Below are 25,303 nucleotides of genomic sequence, written 5' to 3'. Positions count from 1 at the left end.
TCCTAATATTAAGATTAAAAATGGTCTTCCATAGAAAATTAAACTTGGCTACAACATTCAATATACTAAGGGCTTATTTAGTGGTGCTTAAAAACAAATATTTTTTACTCCAAAACACTTTTAGAAGAAAAGTTGTGCTAAACAAGATGTTTTTAGTTGAAACTTTTAGCATTTCGGAAATACTTTTGAAAAGAAGCATTAATTAAAAATAAAAAATATTTTTTAAAATAATACAAATGTATTAATATTTAATTACAGATATTTAATGGTTATATTTAAATATTTAAAATATAATTTTTATATATTCTAATTAGATTATATAAAAAAATAATATTTATTGCTTAAAAATATTTAAAATTTATATTTCATATATTAAAATATTAACAACAATTTTTTTTATTCTTACTAAAATATAATAATATTAACTAATTTGAACATTATTTAAAAGCATATTTGTTACTTGATAATAACATGTCTAAAATGAACATTTTATTTCTCAAAAGCACTTTTTGACTACAATGCTAAACACTCAAATCTTAAACTAAACTTTTCAAAAGTACTTTTCAAAAGCACTTCTCTAGTGCACTTTTCTACAGCACTTTTTAAAAGCATAAACTAGTCTTAAGTCCAACTTAGCTCAACCCTTTTAATTTTATAATATTTTTATATGTTATGTAGTTTATATCACATAAAATATTAATATATAATAGTATAATGTAATAAAATTCTTATACAAGAGCCATTAGCTCAAGGGAGTAGTAGTTAAGACACTTTGTTAGCATTAAAAAAAAACTCAAGATTCAAACTTTTTTTTATTTTGTTAACGTTATATATGTTTAAATAATTTTAAACAAAATTTAAGCATTAGACTTAACTTATCAAATATATATAATGTTAAGTGCAAGAATTCAATCCAGTTATAGACATTTCTAGTGTGATTATGTGAAGAACCATAGGTAGATCAAATTGGTATAAATTTTAAACATTATAATCGTGTTTAAAAGTTATATAATATTTTGAATTATTAGTGTACAAACTTATTAGGTTAAGGGTGGGTCAAATGCGCTTTGGGAATTTTCTCCCACTTTCATGTGAACAAAATAATGTGGGTGGGTCTGCAATTTAGACCTCTCCCCCCATGACCATGTGGAGTTTGTCAGACAGTGGCAACCAGCTTCACCACCTTGCTAGAAAGTGGATTTATGTACTGCAATCATCATTCCCCTCTCTACTTTATTTTACACAATTTTTTTTTACAAATACTCAAATTTTGAGTGGTTTAAAGTTTTACTTGAATAATTTATAAATTTAATTATTTTTATTTTTAATTATTATTGAAGAATTTTAAATTTCAACATATGACATTAGGTATGAAAATCGAGCTCATTTTTTTTTATGTAATACTCTTACAAAACTTTACTTATTCTAATATATATTTAGAATTAGAATTATTTACGAATCGATGAAGTTGAAATTTGGGAAAATGGATGATCATATTTTTCTCATATGCATTGTAGTTTAATTTGTCTATACTAAATTAAGGGATGACATCCAGATGCTGTTCATTGGTGAATATGGCTTTGTAACCAAGAAACCATTTTTTTCTATTTAAAACATCGACCTAAAATGGAAAATTAGGGTGCCTTGCCATATATATAAAGATGGATTTCAGAAATAATTAAAATACAACACGATATAAATATACAAATATATTATTTATACAAAACTTGAATTATTTGTATATAAAGTTTAAGATTATTCTTAATTGTTCTTTAAATTTTAAATACGAAAATAAATGTGTTTCAACATACTCGAACCAACATCCTCCTTATGTAAATATAATACAAATAATAATTACTAAAAAAACATTAACATTAATACAAATGTGGAGTACTATGAAGCATTTCAACCGCAAAAGAGATGAGTGATTTTGAATCCAAATTTGGAGATTATATTAAAGCTTCATGATTGCAATGATAGAAAAGGGGTCTATCAAATTGACAGTTCATTAGTTGCAAGAGTTTTACCTACATTGCACATGCATTTCTTACTGCTACTATTATTATCATTATTGGCCTGACATCCTCATGCATCTCATAGTCACTGATTAAACCAAAGTTATTATTTCAAATTCCTAGTTTTACTTTATTTAAAAAATATCTACAGTTTTATCAATTTGACCCAAGTAGTTAGTTCAAAACTTCGGTAAGGAAAATATCGAACACACGATCGAAACTTGAACAGAAAAATAAGAAATAGGATAGGCTCCAAGGCGTGTATCAAGCCACCATCTTTAAGGTTATATTCGCCCCCACCTACCTTCGGTGTGCAAATGAGTTCCAAGCAAATTAACTTCGATGATACAATGAAGCCAATGACTATTTGCGTTTTGCACTGACGAGAATAGTCCACTATGCACTGAGCAATGTATAACAAAAAACTCAATTTCTACAAAGGATTTCTGTAGTAATACTTTATAGAATAATCTAATAATATTAGAAAATGAAGGAAGGAAAGAAATAATATTAGAATTTGTTGATCTGATTTCCAAATGAAATCCCATTCCTATTTATAGGAATTTTCATGTCTCTTCATAGAGACATCTTTCAATAGGTGCCTTTATGAATAAATAAATAATAATAATTATTCATTTAATTTTGTAACTATTCAAATAATATCTTTTGAATAGTTATAATTTTTTTTAAAAAAATCAAATGATATAACTTTTGACCAATGACCAAAAGTTTTATCTTTTGATTAATTACACCCATTCATTTATAGTTATTGGGTAACTATAAATATTTGAAAATGTTCCAACAATCTCCCCCCATTTTTAAAATATTTAGATTTTGATATTCTTGGAAATCAATTTGGATAAATAAAGGTGTCTTACGATTGAACCTTCACTTAGTGAAAACATGTTAAAGTTAATCGAAATTGCATGGTAGACTAAGCTTTGAACCAACTATTCCATTTGATTAACTGAACACATCTCACACAATGATTTCAACATCGGTCAATGCATAGTATCTAGGGACACTATTATGGCCATGTGTCTATGTCCTCTTTTCATGAGTGCTGTCAGAGCCAAGCCCTTGAGCTCCTAGAAGCGGCCACACTTCCACTCACATAGGTGGATCCCATTAAAAGTGTTCCCGTAATTATAACACTCTAACATATTTATGTTATGGGTCCATTAAGAATACATTACTCATCCTTCCCTTATCATTACGGGTACCTAGCACTTTAATCTTAGGATGGATTTATTTATAGTGTTAACAGTCACATACTAATGATGTACTTTGTCTCATTGAACTCAAGACTTGACGTTATGCCAAGCGTTGAGTCGAGTTTCCATCATGGGTGACTCTAATTAATAGGCTTGAGTCCCATCCCTTTTGAGGTCCTTTTTAATGTGTCTCTAGCAAGACTTTTTGTTAAAAGATCTGCCAAATTTTCACTTAACCTCACATAATTAATAGTGATCACTCCATCAGAGATTAATTGTCGGACATAACTATGTCTTAATCCAATGTGTCGAGACTTTCCATTATATACTTGGCTATATGCATTTGCTAGAGTAGTCTCACTATCACAACGGATAGATATAGGTGAAATTGGCTTAGGCCATAAAGGTACATCGTAAAGCAAATTTCTTAACCATTCTGCTTCTTTAGATGCAGCGGCTAATGCAATAAATTCTGCTGCCATGGTGGAATCAATAATACATGTTTGTTTCTTGGAACCCCAAGTAATGACTCCTCCACCAAGAATAAAGATCCATCCACTAGTAGATGCATGATCTTCCAAACTTGTAATCCAACTAGCATCCGAATACCCTTCTAAAACTAGAGGATATCCATTATAACAGAATCCATAGTTAATAGTTTGCTTTAAGTACCTAAGTACTCTATTCAAAGCTTGCCAATGCAAACTACTTAGATTACTTGTGTACCTACTCAATTTTCCAACAGCATATGCAATATATGGTATTGTACAAGTCATTATATACATAAGACAACCAATTAGACTTGCATATTTCAATTGATCAATTTTCCTACCAGTATTAGATACTAATTTTAATTGAGGATCCATGGGTGTAGATGCTGGTATACAGTTGAAAAGATCAAACTTTTTAAGCACATTTTCAATGTAATGTGATTGTGATAAAGCTATAATGCTTTCATCTCGGGTTATTTTAATCCCAAGAATAACATCTGCTACACCCATATCCTTCATAGCAAAGTTGTTTGACAAGAATTTCTTTGTGTTTTCTATTTGTTCCAAATCCGTGCCAAAAATGAGCATGTCATCTACATATAAGCAAATTATGACACCTTTTCCATTTTCAAATTTACTATATATGCACTTATTGGATTCATTTATTTTATAGCCATTAGCTAAAACAACCTTGTCAAACTTTTGGTGCCATTGTTTTGGTGCTTGTTTAAGCCCATATAAAGATTTAACAAGCTTACATACCTTATGCTCTTGTCTTGGAACAACAAATCCTTTTGGTTGCTCTATGTACACTTCCTCTTCCAATTCACCATTTAGAAATGCAGTTTTAACATCCATTTGGTGAACAACCAAATTATATATAGAGGTAAGTGATATTAAGAGTCTAATTGTAGCAATTCTTGCTACTGGAGCATAGGTATCAAAATAATCAATACCTTGTCTTTGTGTAAAACCTTTTGCTACCAACCTTACTTTAAATTTATCAATGGTTCCATCAACTTTCATTTTCTTTTTGAAGATCCATTTACAACTTATTGGTTTAGAACCTGGTGGAAGATCAACTAAAATCCAAGTTTGATTTCCCATTATTGAATCCATCTCATCATTTATTGCTTCTTTCCAAAAAATAGAATCTTGAGATTTCACTGCCTTTTCAAATGTAATAGGATCAGATTCAGTATTATAACAATAAGGTATCTTATTGCATATACTTTCACATTTTCCTTCTACAAGAAACATAATGAAATCTAGTCCAAAATCTTTGACCTTTTTAATCATCTTACTTCTTCTTAATTCTTGACAAGATTCATCATTATTATCAATTTGTTTCAATGGAATCTCATTCTCATTTGAAGAATGAATCAATTGTTGTGGTTGTAATTCTCTTGATATAGAATTAAATCTATTTTCATCAAAAATAGCATCTCTTGATTCAATAATAGTATTAATTGAAATTGAATCATTTGATTCAATTACCATGAACCTATATGCTTTGCTATTATGTGCATAACCTATAAATATGCATTCAATTCCTCTTTCACCTAACTTTTTATGTTTAGGTGTTGGAACTTTTACAATAGCTCTACAACCCCAAACCTTCAAATAATTAAGATTTGGTTTCCTTTTCTTCTATTGTTCATAGGGGGTTATTTTAGTTTCCTTATTAGGAACTCTATTTAATATGTGACAAGCTGTTAGAACAACTTCTCCCTAAAAACCTTGTCCAAGACCTGAATATGATAACATTGAATTTACCATTTCAGTCAAGACTCTATTTTTTCTTTTAGCTACACCATTTTGTTGTGGTGTGTAAGGGGCTGAAACTTGATGGACAATTCCAGTGAGTTCAAAATAACTTGGATTATAGTATTCACCACCTCTATCCGATCTTAAGCACTTGATAAATGATTCACACTAAAGTTCAACTTCAGATTTATAAACTTTAAATTTATCAAGCGCTTCATCTTTTGAATGCAATAAATATACATAACAATATCTGGAACAATCATCAATAAAAGTAACAAAATATTTCTTTCCACCAAATGTAGGAGTATTATGCATGTCACATAAATCACTATGTATCAAATCAAGAAATTTTGTTTTCCTTTTAACCTTAGGGAAAGGGTTTCTTGTAATTTTAGTCAACATACATGTATTTCATTTTTCAATATTATTATTAAAAACAGGAATTAAATCTAATTTATACATGTCATTCAATTTTCTACAATTCAAATGACTTAATCTATAATGCCAGAAACAAAAAGATTTAACCATATAAGCAGAAATAGTATTTTTATTCTTATTAATAATATTGAGTTTGAATATGCTCTCATACATATACCCTTTCCCCACAAAAATTCCTCCCTTAGACAAAATAAACTTATCTGCCTCAAAAACAAGTTTGAAACCAAACTTATTCAACAGGCTTCCAGACACTAAATTCTTCCTAACTTCTGGTACATAATATATATCATTTAAGGTTAAAACTTTTCCAGAAGTGAATTGTAGTTCAACAGACCCTTTGCCTTTGATTGCTGCGGTGGAAGAATTTCCCATGTACAAGACATTGTCATTTTCACATTGTGTGAACTTTGTGAACATGCTTTTGTCTTTACGCACATGTTTGGTTACTCCGGTATCAATCCACCATGTATTATTATCTTGTGCCATATTAATTTCAGATATCATTGCAGTGAAATTTTTGTTATTATCAGCCTTAGAAGATGATTTCTTCTTTAAAAATCGACATTCATTCTTGAAATGTCCCGACTTTCCACAATGATAGCATGAGCCCTTTTGTTTCTTTTTGAACTTAGGTGCTCTATCAGTCTGTTTGAACTTTCTCTTGAATGGTTTAGTAGTTTGTACTTCCTCCGTAACATGTACTTTGGTATTTTTAGAATTTAGGTTCTAATCTTGTTTTCGATACTCTTCTTCAATACGAAGATGATTTGCCAAAGCCTCAAGAGATATTTCCTCTTTCTTATGTTTTAGGCTTCTTTTAAAGTCTTTTCACGATGGAGGAAGTTTGTCTATTATGGAGGATACCACAATTATTTCATCCATTTTCATATCATATTGCTTAAATTGATTCAACATCTTTTCAATATCACGAAATTATTCCATAACAGAACGACCATCAACCATTTGATAATTATTGAAACTACTGACAAGAAATTTCTTACTTGTAACATCTTAGGTCATGTATCTTGCCTCCAATTTGTCCCATAATTCTTTAGCGGTGACTTAAGGTTTATGATTTGTGTTTAGGGTTTGAGTTTATGTTTAGGGTTTTAGGTTTTAGGTTTATAATTTATAATTTATAATTTAGGGCCTAAAGTTTAGATTTAGTGTTTAGGTTTTATGCTTAAGGTTTGTAGTTTTAGTTTAGGGTTTAGAATTTAATTATCGGGTTTTTTGTTTTTGAGTTTAGTTTTAGGGTTTAAGTTGTATTATTTATAATTTGGAATTTATGGTTTATATTTAGGGATGATGGTTGGAGTTTAGGGTTTATAATTTAAGTATAGGGTTTAATGTTTAGGTTTTGTTTTTTTGATTCTATATTTAAGGTTTATAATTCTAGATTTAGTTTTTATATTTAAGGTTTAGGGTTTAGGTTGTAGTTTTAGGGTTTATGTTTAATTGTAAGGTTAAAGGTTTATTTTTATGGTTTTAAGATTTAAGGTTTATGGTTTATAATTTAAAGTTTAGTGTTAGTGTTTGAGGTTATGGTTTTGGATATAATAAGGGTTTATGCTTATGTTTTAGGGTTTATGTTTATGGTTTAGTTTTTCATTAAGGTTTAGGGTTTTAAGGTTTAGGTTTTAGGGTTTATGGTTTATATATAGGTTTTAGGATTTCTAGTTTAGGGTTTAAGGTTTAAAGTTTAAGGTTTTAGGGTTTATATGTATAGTTTATTTTTTGTGATTAGGGTTTAGTGTTTAAGGTTTAGTTTTTAGGATTTAGGGTTTATGGTTTATATTTAGGGTTTATTGTTTAAGTTTAGGGTTTATAGTTTATCATTTAAGGTATAGTTTTTAGTGTTTAAGTTTAAGGTTTTTAGTTTTAAGTTTAATTTTAGGGTTTGGGATTTTTATGGTTTAAAGGTTTAAAGGTTTAAGATTTGGTAGTTTAGTTTTAGGGTTTTGAGATTTAGGGTTTATTTTATAATTATAGTGTTTATGGTTTACATTTAAGGATTAAGGCTTATGGTTTGTTTTTAGGGTTTGAGTTTATGTTTAGGGTTTTAGGTTTATGGTTTATAATTTATAATTTATAATTTAGGGTTTAAAGTTTAGATTTAGTGTTTAGGTTTTATTTTTAAGGTTTGTAGTTTTAGTTTAGGGTTTAGGGTTAAATGTTTAGGTTTAGCTTTTGTGATTCTATATTCAAGGTTTATAATTCTAGATTTATTTATTATATTAAGGTTTAGGGTTTATGATTATAGTTTTAGGGTTTATAATTTAATGTTTAGTGTTTAGTGTTTGAGGTTATGGTTTTTGATATAATAAGGGTTTATGCTTTTTATTAGGGTTTAGGGTTTTAGGGTTTAGGGTTTGTGTTTAAGGTTTAGAATTTAGTGTTTAAGTTTAGATTTAGGGTCTGGGGTTTAGTGTTTAGTGTTTGAGGTTATGGTTTAGGATATAATAAGGGTTTATGTTTGTGGTTTAATTTTTCATTAGGGTTTAGGGTTTTAGGTTTAGGGTTTAGAGTTAATTGTTTATAATTTAGGGTTTAGGGTTTAGTGTTTAGTGTTTGAGTTTAGGTTTACAGTTTATATATAGGTTTTAGGCTTTCTAGTTTTATCTTATGTTTTTATTTTAGGGTTTAAGGTTTTTTATTTATGTTTATGGTTTATGATATAATGAGGGTTTATGTTTAGGGTTTAGGGTTTTTAATTTTAGTTTTAGGGTTTATGTTTAGTTGTATGGTTTAATGTTTATTTTTATGGGTTTAAGGTTTAGATTTTAAGGTTTATAATTTAAGGTTTAGTGTTTTGTGTTTGAGGTTATAGTTTAGGATAGAATTATGGTGTATACTTATATTTAGGGGTTTATGTTTATGGTTTAGTTTTTCATTAGGGTTTAAGGTTTATATTTAGGGTTTATGATATAATTATAGTGTTTAAGGTTTATATTTACGGTTTATGATATGTATTTAGGGTTTAGTGTTTAGCGTTTGAGTTTAGGTTTAGGGTTTAAGGCTTAAGGTTTAGGGTTTACAATTTAATTGTAGGGTTTTTATTTGTGATTTTAGTTTTAGGGTTTAAGGTTTAGTATTTATAATTTAGGATTTACGATTTATATTTAGGGTTGATGGTTTGGGTTTAGGGTTTATAATTTAAGTATAAGGTTTAATGGTTTAGGGTTTAGGGTTTAGGGTTTTAGATATAATTAGGGTTTATGCTTATGTTTTAGGGTTTATGTTTATGGTTTAGTTTTTCATTAGGTTTTACTGTTTATATTTATTGTTTATGATATAATTATAGTGTTTAAGGTTGATTTTTAGGGTTTATAATATAATTATAATGTTTAAGGTTTAGGGTTTAAAGTTTAGGGTTTGTGGTTAATGTTTAGTGTTTAGTGTTCGAGTTTAGGTTATTGTTTATATATAGGTTTTAGGGTTTGTAATTTTATCTTAGGTTTTTATTTGAAGGTTTAAGGTTTTGTGTTTATGTGTATGGTTTATGATATAATTATAATATTTAAGGTTTAAGGTTTAGGGTTTAGGTTTGTGTTTAGTGTTTGAGTTTAGGTTTATGGTTTATATATAGGTTTTAGGGTTTCTAGTTTTATCTTAGGTTTTTATTTGAAGGTTTAAGGTTTTGTGTTTATGTTTGTGGTTTATGATATAATAAGGGTTTATGTTTAGGTTTTAGTGTTTTTAATTCTAGTTTTAGGGTTTATGTGTATAGTTTATTATTTGTGATTAGGGTTTAGAGTTTAAGATTTATTTTTTAGGATTTAAGATTTATGGTTCGGGTTTATTGTTTAAGTCTAGGGTTTATAGTTTATCATTTAGGGTTTAGTTTTTAGTGTTTGAGTTTAAGGTTTATGGCTTAAAGTTTAATTTTAAGGTTTAGGGTTTTAGGGTTAAAAAATTTAAGATTTGGTAGTTTAGTTTTAGGGTTTTAAGATTTAAGGTTTATTGTATAATTATAGTGTTTATGGTTTACATTTAGGGATTAAGGCTTATGATTTGTGTTTAGGGTTTGAGTTTATGTTTAGGGTTTTAGCTTTAAGGTTTAAGGTTTATAATTTATAATTTATATCTTAGGGTTTAAAGTTTAGATTTAGTGTTTAGGTCTTATGCTTATGGTTTATAATTTTAGTTTAGGGTTTAGAATTTAATTGTCGTATTTTTTGGTTGTGAGTTTAGTTTTAGGATTTAAGTTTCATTATTTATAATTTAGAATTTATGGTTTATATTTAGGGTTGATGGTTGGAGTTTAGGGTTTATAATTTAAGTATAAGGTTTAATGTTTAGGTTTAGTTTTTGTGATTCTATATTTAAGGTTTATAATTCCAGATTTAGTTCTTATATTTAAGGTTTATGGTTTAGGATTGTAGTTTTAGAGTTTATGTTTAATTGTAAGGTTGAAGGTTTATTTTTATGGTTTTAAGGTTTAGGGTTTAGGGTTTATAATTTAAAGTTTACTGTTTACTGTTTGAGATTATGGTTTTGGATATAATAAGGGTTTATGCTTATGTTTTAAGGTTTATGTTTATGGTTTAGTTTTTCATTATGTTTTAGGGTTTTAAGGTTTTAAGGTTTAGGGTTTAAGCTTTATATACATGTTTTAATGTTTATGGTTTAGGGTTTAAGGGTTTAGGGTTTATGTGTATAGTTTATTTTTTGTGATTAGGGTTTAGTGTTTAAGGTTTAGTTTTTTAAGATTTAAGGTATATGATTTTTATTTAGGGTTTATTGTTTAAGTTTAGGGTTTATAGTTTATTATTTAAGGTCTAATTTTTAGTGTTTGAGTTTAAGGTTTTTGGTTTAAAGTTTAATTTTAGGGTTTAAGATTTTAAGGTTTGAAGTTTGAAGGTTTAAGGTTGGTAGTTTAGTTTTAGGGTTTTAAGATTTAGGGTTTATTGTATAATTATAGTGATTATGGATTACATTTAGGGATTAAGGCTTATGATTTGTTTTTAGCGTTTGAGTTTATGTTTAGGGTTTTAAGTTTAAGGTTTATAATTTATAATTTAGGTTTTAAAGTTTATATTTAGTGTTTAGGTTTTATTCTTATGGTTTGTAGTTTTAGTTTAGGGTTTAGGGTTTTGAGTTTTGGGTTTAATGTTTAGGTTTAGTTTTTGTGATTCTATATTTAAGGTTTATAATTCTAGATTTAGTTCGTATATTTAGGGTTTAGGGTTTAGGATTATTGCGTTAGGGTTTATAATTTAAAGTTTAGTGTTTAGTGTTTGAGGTTATGGTTTTAGATATAATAAGGGCTTATGTTTATGTTTTAGGGTTTATGTTTATAATTTAGTTTTTTTATTAGGGTTTAAGGTTTTAAGGTTTAGTGTTTGTGTTTAGGGTTTAAGATTTAAGATTTAGTGTTTGAGTTTATGTTTAGGGTTTTGGGTTTATGGTTTTGGGTTTAGTGTTTGAGGTTATGGTTTAGGATATAATAAGGGTTTATGTTTATGGTTTAGTTTTTCATTATGGTTTAGGGTTTTAGGGTTTAGTGTTTATGATTTAAGGTTTAGGGTTTGTGTTTAGGTTTAGGGTTTAAAGTTTAGTGTTTATGGTTTAAGGTTTATGATTTAAAGTTCAGGGTTTGTAGTTAGGGTTTAGTGTTTAGTGTTTGAGTTTAGGTTTATGGTTTATATATAGGTTTTAAGGTTTCTAGTTTTATCTTAGGTTTTTATTTTAAGGTTTAAGGTTTTGTGTTTATGTTTATGGTTTATGATATAATGAGGGTTTATGTTTAGGTTTTAGGGTTTTTAATTCTAGTTTTAGTGTTTATGTTTAATTGTAAGGTTTAAGGTTTATTTTTATGGTTTTAAGGTTTAGATTTTAGGGTTTATAATTTAAGGTTTAGTGTTTAGTGTTTGAGGTTATAGTTTAGGATAGAATCAGGGTTTATAAAGGTTTATGTTTATAGTTTAGTTTTGCATTAGGGTTTAGGGTTTATATTTAGGGTTTATGATATAATTATAGTGTTTAAGGTTTATATTTACGGTTTATGATTTATATTCAGGGTTTAGTGTTTAGTGTTTGAGTTTATGTTTAGGGTTTAGGATTTAGGATATAATTAGGGTTTATGCTTATGTTTTAGGGTTTATGTTTATGGTTTAGTTTTTCATTAGTTTTTACGGTTTATATTTATTGTTTATGATATAATTATAATGTTTAAGGTTTATATTTAGGGTTTATAATATAATTATAATGTTTAGGTTTAGGGTTTAAGGTTTGTGTTTAGTGTTCGAGTTTAGGTTTATGGTTTATATATAGGTTTTAGGGTTTCTAATTTTATCTTAGGTTTTTATTTTAAGGTTTAAAGGTTTGTGTTTATGTTTATGACTTATGATATAGTGAGGGTTTATGTTTAGGGTTTAGGGTTTTTAATTCTAGTTTCAGGGTTTCTGTTTAATTGTAGGGTTTAAGGTTTATTTTTATGTTTTAAGGTTTAGATTTTAGTGTTTATAATTAAAGGTTTGGTGTTTACTGTTTGAGGTTATAGTTTAGGATAGAATCAGGGTTTATAAGGGTTTATGTTTATGGTTTAGTTTTTTATTAGGGTTTAGGGTTTATATTTAGGGTTTATAATATAATTACAGTGTTTAAGGTTTATATTTAAGGTTTATGATTTATATTTAGGGTTTAGTGTTTTGTGTTTGAGTTTAGGTTTAGTGTTTAGGGTTTAGAGTTTATGGTTTAGGGTTAGGGTTTAGAATTTAATTGTTGGGTTTTTATTTGTGATTTTAGTTTTAGTCTTTATGGTTTAGTATTTATAATTTAGGATTTACGGTTTATATTTAGGTTTGATGGTTTGAGTTTAGGGTTTATAATTTAAGTATAAGGTTTAATGGTTTAAGGTTTAGGGTTTAAGGTTTAGGATATAATTAGGGTTTACGGTTTATAATTATTGTTTATGATATAATTACAGTGTTTAAGGTTGATTTTTAGGGTTTATAATATAATTATAATGTTTAGGGTTTAGGGTTTAAGGTTTGTATTTAGGGTTTAATGTTTAGTGTTCGAGTTTAGGTTTATGGTTTATATATAGGTTTTAGGGTTTCTAGTTTTATCTTAGGTTTTTATTTTAAGGTTTAAGGTTTTGTGTTTATGTTTATGGTTTATGATATAATGAGGGTTTATGTTTAGGTTTTAGGGTTTATGGTTTATGGTTTTTAATTCTAGTTTTAGGGTTTATGTTTAATTATAAGGTTTAAGGTTTATTTTTATGGTTTTAAGGTTTATATTTTAGGGTTTATAATTTAAGGTTTAGTGTTTAGTGTTTGAGGTTATATTTTAGGATAGAATTAGAGTTTATACTTATATTTAAGGGTTTATGTTTATGGTTTAGTTTTTTATTAGGGTTTAGGGTTTATATTTAGGGTTTATGATATAATTATAGTGTTTAAGGTTTATATTTATGGTTTATGATTTATATTTAGGGTTTAGTGCTTTGTGTTTAAGTTTAGGTTTAGTGTTTAAGATTTAGGATATAATTAGGATTTATGCTTATATTTTAGGGTTTATGGTTTAGTTTTTCATTAGTTTTTACGGTTTATATTTATTGTTTATGATATAATTATAGTGTTTAAGGTTTATATTTAGGGTTTATAATATAATTATAATGTTTAGAGTTTAGGGTTTAGGATTTGTATTTAGTGTTCGAGTTTAGGTTTATGGTTTATATATAGGTTTTAAGGTTTCTAGTTTTATCTTAGGTTTTTATTTTATGGTTTAAGGTTTTGTGTTTATGATCGTATTGTAATGTGTTCAACACAGCGCAGTCCGGGTCTTTCCGTCGCTCCCAAATTCGGAGCTTTCAAAAAAACAAATCTCCCAACTCGGAAACTAGTGTTTTCTATCTTTTAATATTAAAGTCTTCTTTTTTCTTGAAATATCTCTTCTTTGAATCTTTGTTTACGGCCCCAATGACTCCTTACGACCGAAGATATGGCGACCCCCAATCTTACCGTCAACGTAGAAGGTACTTACTCCCGTCTTTCAGATCTATCTTCCCTCTATGATATATTATTTTTGTGATTGCAAAATTCTATCTTTATTTGCAGTGATTTTATGGGCCAACCGCCTCCGGTAGGTCCACCTACTATGGGTCCAGGAATGGCCATGCCGTCCTCTTACCCCCGCAGTGGACAAATTCCTTACGGTGGCCCTCCAACAGCGCACCCTCCGTCTTTTCATGGAAGAGTGCACGGTATATCGAAAGTCCTGCAGTTAAAGAAATGACAGAGCAAGAAGTAATGTTTTATCGTAGAACACGGGACATTACAGTTCAAGGACATGATGTTCCAAAACCGATAAGGATGTTCCGTGATGCCAATTTTCCTGGTATTTATATTTTCCTTCCTATTCATTTTCCTTTTTAAAGTTAAAATTTGGTTTGACCTGAGTTTAATTTTATTTTTAAAATTGTGCATTAGATTACCGTCTTGGGGTGATTGCCAATTTGGGTTTTGTTGAGCCAACTCCAATTCAAGCTCAGGGCTGGCCTATGGCTTTAAAGGGTAAATATCTGATTGGGATTGCTGAGACTGGTTCTGGAAAAACACTGGCATACTTACTGCCGGCATTGCTGCATGTTAATGCACAACTACGATTGGGTTAGTACCATTAATCAGATTATTTTGATTTCAATTATCGGATACAATTGTTCATTTTTGTTTCTATACTTGTATAGTGCATGGTGAGGGTCCCATTGTATTAATATTAGCACCTACGAGGTAGTTGGCTGTTCAAATTCAAGAAGAAGCTGCAAAGTTTGCGAATCATGCTAACATAAGGAGTACTTGCATCTATGGTGGTGCTCCTAAGGGACCACAAATTAGGGATCTTAAAAGAGGTATTCCTAATTTTCTCTTTGAAATGTGAGTACCTTTATGCACTTTGTTACTGCAGTATTGAATTGAAGGTTTTCTATGCTAGGTGTTGAGATTGTAAATGCCACACCTGGTCGACTGATAGATATGCTAGAAGCTCAAAACACAAACTTGAAAAGAGTGACTTACCTTGTTCTGGATGAAGTTGATAGAATGTTGGACATGGGGTTTGAGCCGCAAACAAGAAAGATTGTTTCTCAGGTAGCACTTGTCTTCTTTTGGATTAGTGTCCATTGCCCATTTATAGAAATTTTTTGTATCTAATCAGTTCTTCAAGGTTGAAGCTATAACTTTGTTCCGGATTTAGGCATTCAATTATTGCACAGGTGATCTTTTATATATATGTATATATTGTAGAAAAGATATTAGGCATTCAATTCTGCAAATATCTTAGAATCCGTGTAGTTCAATGATTTAGATATGGAAGGTAGATTAAACTGTGAAGCAGAGAAACTGCTTACATGTTCTGTTTTTTCAGTTTAGAACAAGGCTGCATTTTTTAAATCAATTTTGATTCTTTGTGTTTACACTTTTGACCAAATTGCATCTTTTGTTTCTAAGGTTACTGTATTTTAGTTAATTTTATATAGCTGTCTTTTTTTATTTGGACTGTTGGTCTTATTTACTAATCCTAGGCATCACATCCTGTCAAAAGAAAATGGTTTACATGACAATTTTGGCTTTTTCCGTGATCAGATTCGACCTGATAGACAAACATTGTACTGGAGTGCAACGTGGCCTAAAGAAGTTGAATCTTTAGCAAGACAGTTTTTAAGCAACCCATAAAAGGTTTTGTAAAGAAGTTTCATGGCATCTATGTTTGCACATCCTTTTCTATTTGCTTCATATATATATATTATATGTTTTATGTTCCTAGATGCTTATTCTAGGATGCCCAAATTCTTATGATGTTCTGGTTATCATTGGATCTCCTTATCTGAAAGCAAACCAATTTATTAACCAAGTTGTTGAAGTCATAACAGATCCAGAAAAGTACAACAGGTTTGTCTTTGCAACTTATTCCGGGAAAGTTTTATTTGTATTGTGATATCAAATATTGACCTCTCTCCGGGCAGGCTAATCAAATTGCTGAAGGATCTGATGGATGGGAACCGAATACTAATATTCATGGAGACAAAGAAGGGATGCGACCAAGTTACTAGGCAGCTCAGAATGGATGGATGGCCTGCCCTGTCCATCCATGGTGATAAAAACCAGGCTGAAAGAGATTGGGTGTTGGCTGAATTTAAAAGTGGCAGAAGTCCTATAATGACTGCCACTGATGTGGCTGCACGGGGTCTTGGTAGGATCATTATGTTTTAGGAGTCTTAGCATATTCATGTAGGTCTTGAAATAGTGAAGATAAGTGAGTCTGTCGGCTGCTTTCCAGTTTCTTGAGACAATAATTTGTGGCTTGGGTGCGAGTTGCCGTGATGTACATTTATATTTTTGACTGATAGGCATGATCCTCCACTTTAGGGGAGTTACTGGACACAGGGAGCATAGTTTGCTTAAACAGCTGAGGTGGTGATCTATAATTTTTAACATTGTAAGAATATTTTTAACATTGTAACTTTTAACATTTTTGTAAGAATATTTTGAATTATACTTCAGTTATCAATTTATATCATATATCTTTCGTTGAATTTGAAGTATTATTTAGATTTACTGTTTTTGGTTGGATTTCATGCTACAGGAAGCGTTGTATATGGATGAAAATTGAATGTTACAAACCTACCAAAGTTAGTGGCGTTTTTTCATAAACGTCGCTTTGTGATAAAAGTTATTTAGTGGTGTTTGTGATAAAAGCGCCGCTAAAGGTCATGTTCTTTAGCGGCATTTGTGGGTAAAGCGTCGTTAAAGGTCATGTTCTTTAGTAGCGTTTTTTTTCACATAAACGTCGCAAATAGTTTTAGCGGCGCTTTTAAGTGCCGTTATAGGCCTAAAAGCGCCGCTAAAAGCTTGTTTGCTGCATGTTTGAGTTTAAGTTTTAGTGTTTACGATTGATGATTTGTTATTCTAAATTTAGGGTTTATGTTTTAGTGTTATGGGCTTGAGTTTAAGGGTTAAGGTTATGTGTTTGAGTTTGAGTTTATAGTTTATGATTTATGTTTAGGGTTTAGGGTTTGTATTGATAATTCATGATTTTAGATTTAGGGTTTATGATTTATGTTTTGAGGTTATATGTTAGAGTTTTTGGTTTATGGTTATATGTTTGTGTTTAGGGTTTCGGTTTTTTATTTTTAGTTTAAGGTTAAAGATTCTAATTTTTAATGTTTAGGGTTTATTATTTGAGTGTATAGTTTAGTGTTTAGGGTTTAAGATTTTAAATGTTTAATGTTTAAGATTTTAGATTTAGAGTTTATGGTTTATAGTTTTATGTTTATAATTTAGGGTTTAGGGTTTAGGTTTGAGATTATATATTTAGTGTTCATGGTATATGGTTTAGTATTTAGGATTTAATGTTATGGGTTTAAAGGTTTAGTGTTTGTGTTTATTAATTTTAGGGTTTATGGTTTATTATTTATGATTTAGGGCTTATGATTATGGTGTGTGGTTTTAGGTTCTATGTTTTGGGTTCAATGTTTAGTGTTTAAGATTCATGGTTATGGGTTTAAAGGTTTAGAGTTTATATTTAGTAATTTTAGGGTTTATGTTTATAAACCTTAATTAAGGTTTAAAGGTATATTGTCATGTTTTTGTGTTTAGGGTTTAGTTTTTATTATTTAAGTTTATGGTTTATGGTTTTAGATTTGGGGTTTTATTTAGGGTTAGAGCTATATTTTTTATTTTAGCGTTTGGGCTTTTAAGTTTTTGGTTCATAGTTATATGTTCAAATTTAATTTTGGGTTTAATGTTTTAGGGTCTAGTGTTTAAAGATTTAAGGTTTAGGGTCATGGTTGAAAGTGTTCATGGTTATAGGTTCATGTTTAGGATTTATTATTAAGGTTTATTTTTTATGGTTTGAGATTCTATATTTATTATTTATGGTTTTGGGTTTAATGTTTGGGGTTTAATGTTTTGGGTTTAATGTTTTGGGTTTATGGTTTAAGATTTTAGGTTTAAGGTTTAAGGTTTAGGATTTAGGGTTTATGATATTATTTGAGTTTAGGTTTTAAGGTTTTGAGTTTTGGGTTTGAGATTCTAGATTTAAGATTTAGAGTTTAGGGTTTAAGGTTTAAGATTGAATTTAAGGGTTTATTATATATATTTTTAAATTTTAGGGTTTATGTTAATGGTTTATGGTTATGCTTTTGAGTTTAGGGTTTAGGGTTTGTGATTCTAGATTTAGTGTTTAGTGTTTTTAGTTTATGTTTTTGAGCTTAGGGTTTAGGGTTTAAGGCTTTGTGTTTAATATTTAGTGTTTTAGGGTTTATGCTCTTTTATTTTTTATTCATTGTTAAAGATTCTAGTTTTTGGAATTTATGGTTTAGTGTTTAAGTTTAGGGTTTATTATTTAAGTTTTTAGGGTTTAATATTTTAGATTTAGTGTTTAAGGTTAAGTGTTTAAGGTTTATGATTCAATGTTATGGGTTCAAGTTTAGGTTTGGCTTTAAAGTTTTAGGGTTTAGGGTTTATGATTCTATATTTTTGGTTTAGTGTTGATATTATATATTTAGTGTTCATGGCATATGGTTTAGGGTTTATGATTTAGTGTTATATGTTTGAGTGTTTAGTGTTTATACTTATTAATTCTAGGGTTTTAGTTTTTGGTTTAAGAGTTTAGTGTTTGGTGTTTAAGTTTAGGGTTTGTTGTTTTGGATTTTAGATTCATGGTTTTGTTTAGGGTTTAAGGTTATATATTTCAGATTTAAGGTTTGGGCTTCTAATTTTTTATTTATAGTTATGGGTTCAAAATTAAGTTTGAGTTTAAGGTTTTAGGGTTTTAAGATTTAGAGTTTAAGGTAATGGTTAAAGGTTAATTAAATATATTATAATTTAATGTCTTTAATTATATATATTGTATAATCAATATAAGTTAATTAAATAACTACATAAAATAGAAAAACTAGTTGAATGGATATTATCATTTTTAATGATTTTTATAAATATTGATTTTTATATAAAATAATTTAAATTTTGTAGTTACTAACTTTACAAATGTAAAATAATTACAAAATCTTTATTAAATAAAGGGTAAATTACACCAACAGTTACTCAATTTTGGATTAGTTGACAAAACAGTCACTCAGGTTTCAATTCAGTCACTCAACTTTTGAAAAATACAAAACAGTCACTAACATTATCAAAAAGTGATAAATCAATCACTTATTAACATTTTTCGTTACCGTCTTAACGGGACCGCTGATGTGGCAAGTTAAGCTAATGTGGCCAATTAACTTGCCACGTTGACATAGCAATGCATTTAAAATTGGTCTTATTCAGAATTTGGTCACTGTATATTATGAAAACTTAAAAATTAGTTCAATTAAGTATCAATCTTAAATCTTGGAAATTAGTTCAAATATCAATGTTAAATCTTGTCCATTGACCCAAAAATTAGCATTTCAATAAATTGTATGCATGAATTTAGTAAAAATCAACAATTCAATAATTTATATCAAAATTGAGGACTAGCTTTTTAATTTTCGTAAATTATAGGGATGACATTCACAATTAGACCTAAATAGTGACAAATTACACATTTAAACCCTAAATACCTTTATTCAGAGGATTCGTAGCCAGCGAAATTGGTGAAATCGATGGAGATGGAACTCATGCATTTGGCGCGAAGATGGAACTCAATGGAGCAAAACTCGCACTATCCGTCACTGTCGCAGGCATCATAATCACATAAGAATCGCATCAACATGGCGCGTTGGCTAATGAGAGGGATTAGATCGAGTCGATGGGCGATGAACTTGTCGTTGAAGATAGAAGAGTTAACTTCAATTATGACAAGGTCGATGTCTCTGGTAAGAACCTCGACAATCATGATGTGAGGGAGGGTGTTGGCCATGGAGGCATTGGTATAGTGGAAGCGTAGTCATCTTTGAGTTCCTGGATTTTGACCTTTGGAAATCGCTAGTACGAAGCTACCATTTTCTCTTATTCTTCTCCTCTTCTTCTTTTCTTCTTCTTCTCCATTTCTTCTCTTCTTCTTTTTTTGTTCTTCTTCTACTGCCCAGGGCTCTTAAATGGGGCTGCTTAAATGACAGCCAGCCCATCGTTAAATGTCATGTCACTTTTCCGTTAAATGGGGCTGTTTAGTATTGTTAATTTTTTTTGTTAAATTTGTTAGTAAGACATTTTGAAGTAAAAAATACTCATTCTATAACCATATAATTAAAAATTTTGATGTTGCAATAAACTTAAATTTAACAAAATAATTTTAAAATAGTTAATAATTAGATCTAAATTTTAAAATTTGAAAAGTAAAAAGATTAATTCTTTAAAAATAAAAAGACGGAGACTAAATTCTAAATTTTGGAAGAGAACGGGGATTAATGCCACATTCACATTTTAACCTAACTACAAATACCAATCTGATTTTAACTGCTTGAAATTAATAAAAGAAAAGGAATTGACCTCTCCTAATTCTTCTCAATCTCTGTCGGCCATCACCTCTGGCTGGAGGAGAACTCTTTTTTCTCAAAAACCCTTTTGTCCCTTCTGTCCTCAATTAGGAGAAAGAGAACGAGAAGGAGAAGGAATTTTCTCTTCTTTATGGATAAGAGATGCGGAAGCTGCGGTATTGGATTCGTGATGGACATGGACTTCAACATCAACATGAACACGGTGCTTTACAAACTCAGTTTTCAGCTTCCTTCTGATTTTACTTTCGACCGATTCACGCCTTGGTTTCGCTTATTCTATCTCCCCTAACCCTAATTCTTCGTTTCCTTCTTATTTATAATTACCAATTCAAGGTATTTGTTATTCTGCCTTCCTGATTTACTTTATATTCCAATTATTTCAGTTTTAGGGTTTCCATATGTTCTTATTTTCAATTGATGTAGATTTAGGGTTCGCCTCTTTTGCTTTCTGTTAGTATTTTCATTCGAAGTAATACTAATGATTAGGGCTTACTTGGGATTTGCTTGTCTTCGAACTTAGGTTTAGGGTTTTAAAGGAAGTCCCTTTCCTTCTCAGCTAAAGGGTTTTTGCTTTATAGCAGAATGGTTATCTTTATATAAACAAAGAACCATAGATTAGTTATGCTGAGTTTCTTAGTGTTCTATAGGTTGTCTGTCGTCTTTTTTTTCAGGTCAAATAACAGTAGGTTGTTTGTTTGTTCAGGTCCCTTCGAGAACTGTTTCCCTACGTTGTGTCAAGTGTTACAAACAGAAGAGGAGGGACGGAACTTGTATTCAACAATTAATACTTGATCATAAATGAATCTTCCCATCAACTCCCCTTTTAAAAAGATGTCCTCTACGAGAAGTAAAGATAAATCATCGGGCTGGACTGCCTTTGATCTTAAGCAGAGGCAGAAACAAGTTCTGGTACCAGAAACTGAAAATGACCCTTTCCCTCCTGTAGCAATGGCGGCTCTCCATCCCTGCACAAGCCAGACAAATTGCAACGACCTTTCAGCAAGGTCTTTCTCATCTGTGCTAAAGCCTTCTAGCGATTTTCCAACTTTGAAACAGAATAAGAATTCCATAAAATCAATAAATGTGGGCAAGCCTATTGGAAATGAAGATAAGATAGCTGGGGTAAACAATAATGATTTAGCCCTTAAAAAGCTTAAAGAGATACATTGCTGGGCTGAGAATAGTTTGATTGAGGACATCTTGTTGGCTACCAATAATGATATTCATGAGGCTTCAGCTTTATTGAAACAAATGATGCCCAGGAGCAGCACTGAGGAAATTGATAAAGCAAAAAATAATGAGATGGGATCTGCCATTGCTGATTTTCCAAGCAATGCCAACTGTGACATATGTCTTCCTTCAGGAAAGACAGCTGACCATGTTGGCCAGAGCTCTAAAGCCAATGAAAGAGAGGAAAATCTTAAAATATTGACTGATGTGCATGAGAATAAACTATTTGATGATCATTCTAATATGAAACTGATTCTGGGACAGTTGACATCTATACCTATTGAGCCCGAATGGGAAGAAGATGATGTATACTTGAGCCATCGAAAGGATGCCATAAGGATGATGAGGTATGATGGCTTGGGTTTATATTAAAATGCACACATATAAGGCTTGCCTTTTCATAACTAGAATGACTTGCCACAGATACATGCATGTCCAGTTAACACCTTTGTTATGGCATTTTGGATCATGCATGAATTGTAAAAATGGTGTTACGAATACAACTGTGTGATAAAATGACATGTAATGTTTCTTGCGATTTGAGCTGGACTGTGAACCTACTCTTGCAAGTATGGAAATATTTTCTTAAATAGTTAGGCTTAGGGGAGTTGTTTGACAAAGATCTTTAATTTACAACATCTTTGAACATTTGAAGCCCATTTAAATTTTGTTAGCAAACACATAGTGGCATTATCTCTACTTATGAATGTTATGAAAATTTACATAATCTTATTTGTTAGCAAATCATGGTAGAATTGAGAAAAGGATAGTTTTATCTTCTTTTTTGCATTTCCTTGTCTATATAAGTATTTGAGTTATTGAAAAGTCTTTTGAATTATGTAGAAGTGATTCTTCTCTCTATTTTCATTCCTTCTCATATGTATTCACATGTTATTTTTAATGCAATCACATCCATAATTTGGTCTTTTCCTCTCTTTTGCAAACAGTTCTAAACCACTTTCTCACATCTTCAATTATAGGAGTGGCTATTTGGTATAATGGGTCTGATTGGGCTTGGTCATTTTTCATGCCGCCACATATGTCCTTTAAGATTTAGGTCATTTCAGTTTCAATAGTTCAAGATGCTTTGAATTTCTATTTAGAGAAATTCAGGTCGTTGATATTTTTAGATTAAAGAACGTTGAGCTGTGTTTGGGTCGGGTTTGAATATAACTTGCAATTTATATACATAATCAAATTGGAATTTAGTATGAGAAATGAATGAAGTTTTGCTCAATTTAAGTTTGGCTAATTCAAGTTTGGTTAATTTTCGTCCAAGCCTTAGAGTCTTGGGATATAACAGTTCTTTCTTTTTTTGGTTTAGTATTGCTTTAAATTTCAGTTTAATATTCCTATAAGCATCCAGTTACGTTGGTTTTGATCTGTTGACATTTTAGGTCAGGTTGGGTTTAGGGTGACTGAATCGTTTATTCAGCTTGGGCTAACTTTTGTCAATTTTGTTCTAATTTACATCTTCATAGTTTTGATCCAGTTATCAAAGTTACCTCAAGCTTGTTTAATTAAAAAATTTCCCTTGTTTAAATCAATCAGTTGATTTTGATCTTATTTTATGAGTTGGTGAGTGAGTTCGAATTCAATTTTGTAAGAAAACTCTTTCTTCAGGTTATTCATGCTCTCTGACTGATTTAATTGATAAACTGAATAGTATATTTTCTAATTCAGACACACGCACATGCACACATGTAAAACTATTTTGTTTTTACTTTGATAAAAATAATAACAATAGCTAAGTAATAAAACAATACAACTATATTTAGGTAAATATTGTGATCCCTAAAGTGTTATCTGGATATGATTTTATCCTTGAGCTTTGAAAATATCAAGTTGGTCTTTTTAGGTTTTAATTTTACATTGATTAAGCCCCTTTCTGACAAATTGCCAATCTTTCTTTAAATTGCCACATAATATTTATACCATGTGTCTGTTGGAATGTATTAGAAGTTCGGGATTAATAGCACTTACAATGATAAAGTTTGACATTAATATCACTTTTTACCCCTCAAAGATTGAGGAGTTCGAATTTAACCTCTGGATCTATTCATCTTTCTCCTGGCAAACTATCAATGCCTCCGTAAATTATGTGGCAATCACAAGTTCAGAATCAAGTTAGTTGGGCTTTAAGGAAAAGGTTTATAAGTTGCTTGAACCCCTTTGCGTTGTACCATATGTGAAAAAAGTAGGGTAGGCATGGTGGAACAACTTAATACAATGCTGACGTGGCCGATTTCATCAAGTCTTTGTCATAAAGGTGATGATAGATGACATTGGCACATTTTGAAATGGTTCAAGGAAAAAAATGCTGTAATTCTAAGGACCACAGATCTAATTTATCCTGTAGATTTTTGAACATACCCATACTATCACATTGAAGTACAACTAGGAATTTTTTTCATGTATTTTTATAAATAAATTGGAATTTTGAATTTTCTATTATCATTAAGCAATCCTCCTTCCCAAAGGTCAACCCTGAATGTTGTAAGGTTTGGAGTTTATCTGTAGTTATATGCATCTCCTACAGCCCAAAGTATGTCTTGATTTGTATGTTCTTGTTGATACAGGGACATAAAAGCTAAATTTTGTACTTTCTGCTTATGATAGATTCTGGGAATTGGTATTCATGTATTCTACCCACTGAACAGGTCAGCATCTCAACATTCTCGGGCAGCCACTAATGCATTTTTGAGAGGTGACCACTTTTCTGCACAGCAGCACTCTCAAAATGCTAGAGAAGAATGGTTAGCAGCTCAGAGACTTAATGCTAAGGCAGCTAGAGAAATTTTAAGCATCAGAAATAGTGACAATGACTTGTGGAAGGTGGACTTGCATGGTCTTCATGCAGCAGAAGCTGTTCAAGCCTTGCATGAACATCTGAGACGGCTTGAGACACGGGTGTCAGGAGGCTGTTCAGTTTCACCGAATGGAGTAAAGGCAAATAATGGGATTGTACGTTCTTCATCTGTTGGCACAATTAGTTCTATGGATAAACTGGGTAAACCACAGACTTCGTCTAGGCAGGTACCTGCATCATTAGAAGTTATAACAGGTAATCTTGCGTCATTAAAGAAATACCTATCAGATTAGTCAATGCAGCTGCACTAATGCTTTTATTTTACCACTACCACAGGTGTTGGGAATCATAGTCGTGGACAAGCCGCTCTCCCCACAGCTGTGAGAGGCTTCCTCATCGAAAATGGGTTAGACATTTGATCACTTCCCTTTTATCCCCTTTTGTATGGAGTTTTCACCACACTCACACACCCACCTTCCCAAAGTTTGAAGCACATATTGCAAGAGTTCGGTGCATTTATTGTCTCTTTTTGTCTTATAATAATGGGGCTAAACTAAAACACATGATAAAGTTTCTTCATCTAAGTAATGTTGAAGATGATGGAGATAATGTTTAAGAAAATGTTGTTTGCAGGTATCGCTTTGATGAAACGAGACCAGGACTGATTACTGTTCGACCCAAATTCCGACGTAGTTGAAGGTTTTGATCGACTGTCGTTTGTAGAATGCAGAGAGATGTATTGACATTCCATAAGAATGTATACCATTTTACTAACGGAAGAGATTGCGTGACAAAATGGGTTGTGCACTAAACTTATAAACCAAAACCTCCTCCGAGTGTTACATACCAATGTGCATTAACAAATATTTAATTAGATTTTTTATGAATTACTTGGATAAGTTTATATA

At 30.4% G+C, this 25,303-nt stretch overlaps 1 protein-coding gene and 1 pseudogene across 2 annotated transcripts; both read left to right on the top strand.

Moving 5' to 3' along the window:
• Positions 1-13,633: 13,633 nt before the first annotated feature.
• On the top strand, positions 13,634-16,449 carry LOC107934333 (DEAD-box ATP-dependent RNA helicase 20-like; annotated as a pseudogene).
• A 3,876-nt stretch (positions 16,450-20,325) lies between these two features.
• Positions 20,326-25,303, top strand: LOC107934352 (uncharacterized). 2 transcript variants are annotated; one of them, XM_041091838.1, is made up of 5 exons: positions 20,326-20,558; positions 21,060-21,933; positions 24,247-24,650; positions 24,732-24,801; positions 25,029-25,303. In XM_041091838.1, the coding sequence occupies exons 2-5, from the start codon at positions 21,155-21,157 to the stop codon at positions 25,090-25,092; spliced, it is 1,317 nt and encodes a 438-aa protein (XP_040947772.1). In that variant the 5' UTR covers positions 20,326-20,558; positions 21,060-21,154; the 3' UTR covers positions 25,093-25,303. The 2 variants fall into 2 exon arrangements, with proteins under 2 accessions (XP_040947772.1, XP_016722256.1); XM_016866767.2 differs by having other exon boundaries at positions 20,326-20,689.

This window comes from Gossypium hirsutum, chromosome D04 (assembly GCF_007990345.1).
Source record: "Gossypium hirsutum isolate 1008001.06 chromosome D04, Gossypium_hirsutum_v2.1, whole genome shotgun sequence".
In the NCBI taxonomy this organism is placed as follows: domain Eukaryota; kingdom Viridiplantae; phylum Streptophyta; class Magnoliopsida; order Malvales; family Malvaceae; genus Gossypium; species Gossypium hirsutum.
The sequence above is the reverse complement of the archived record's forward strand: the minus strand, read 5'-3'. Positions and strand labels throughout refer to the sequence as shown.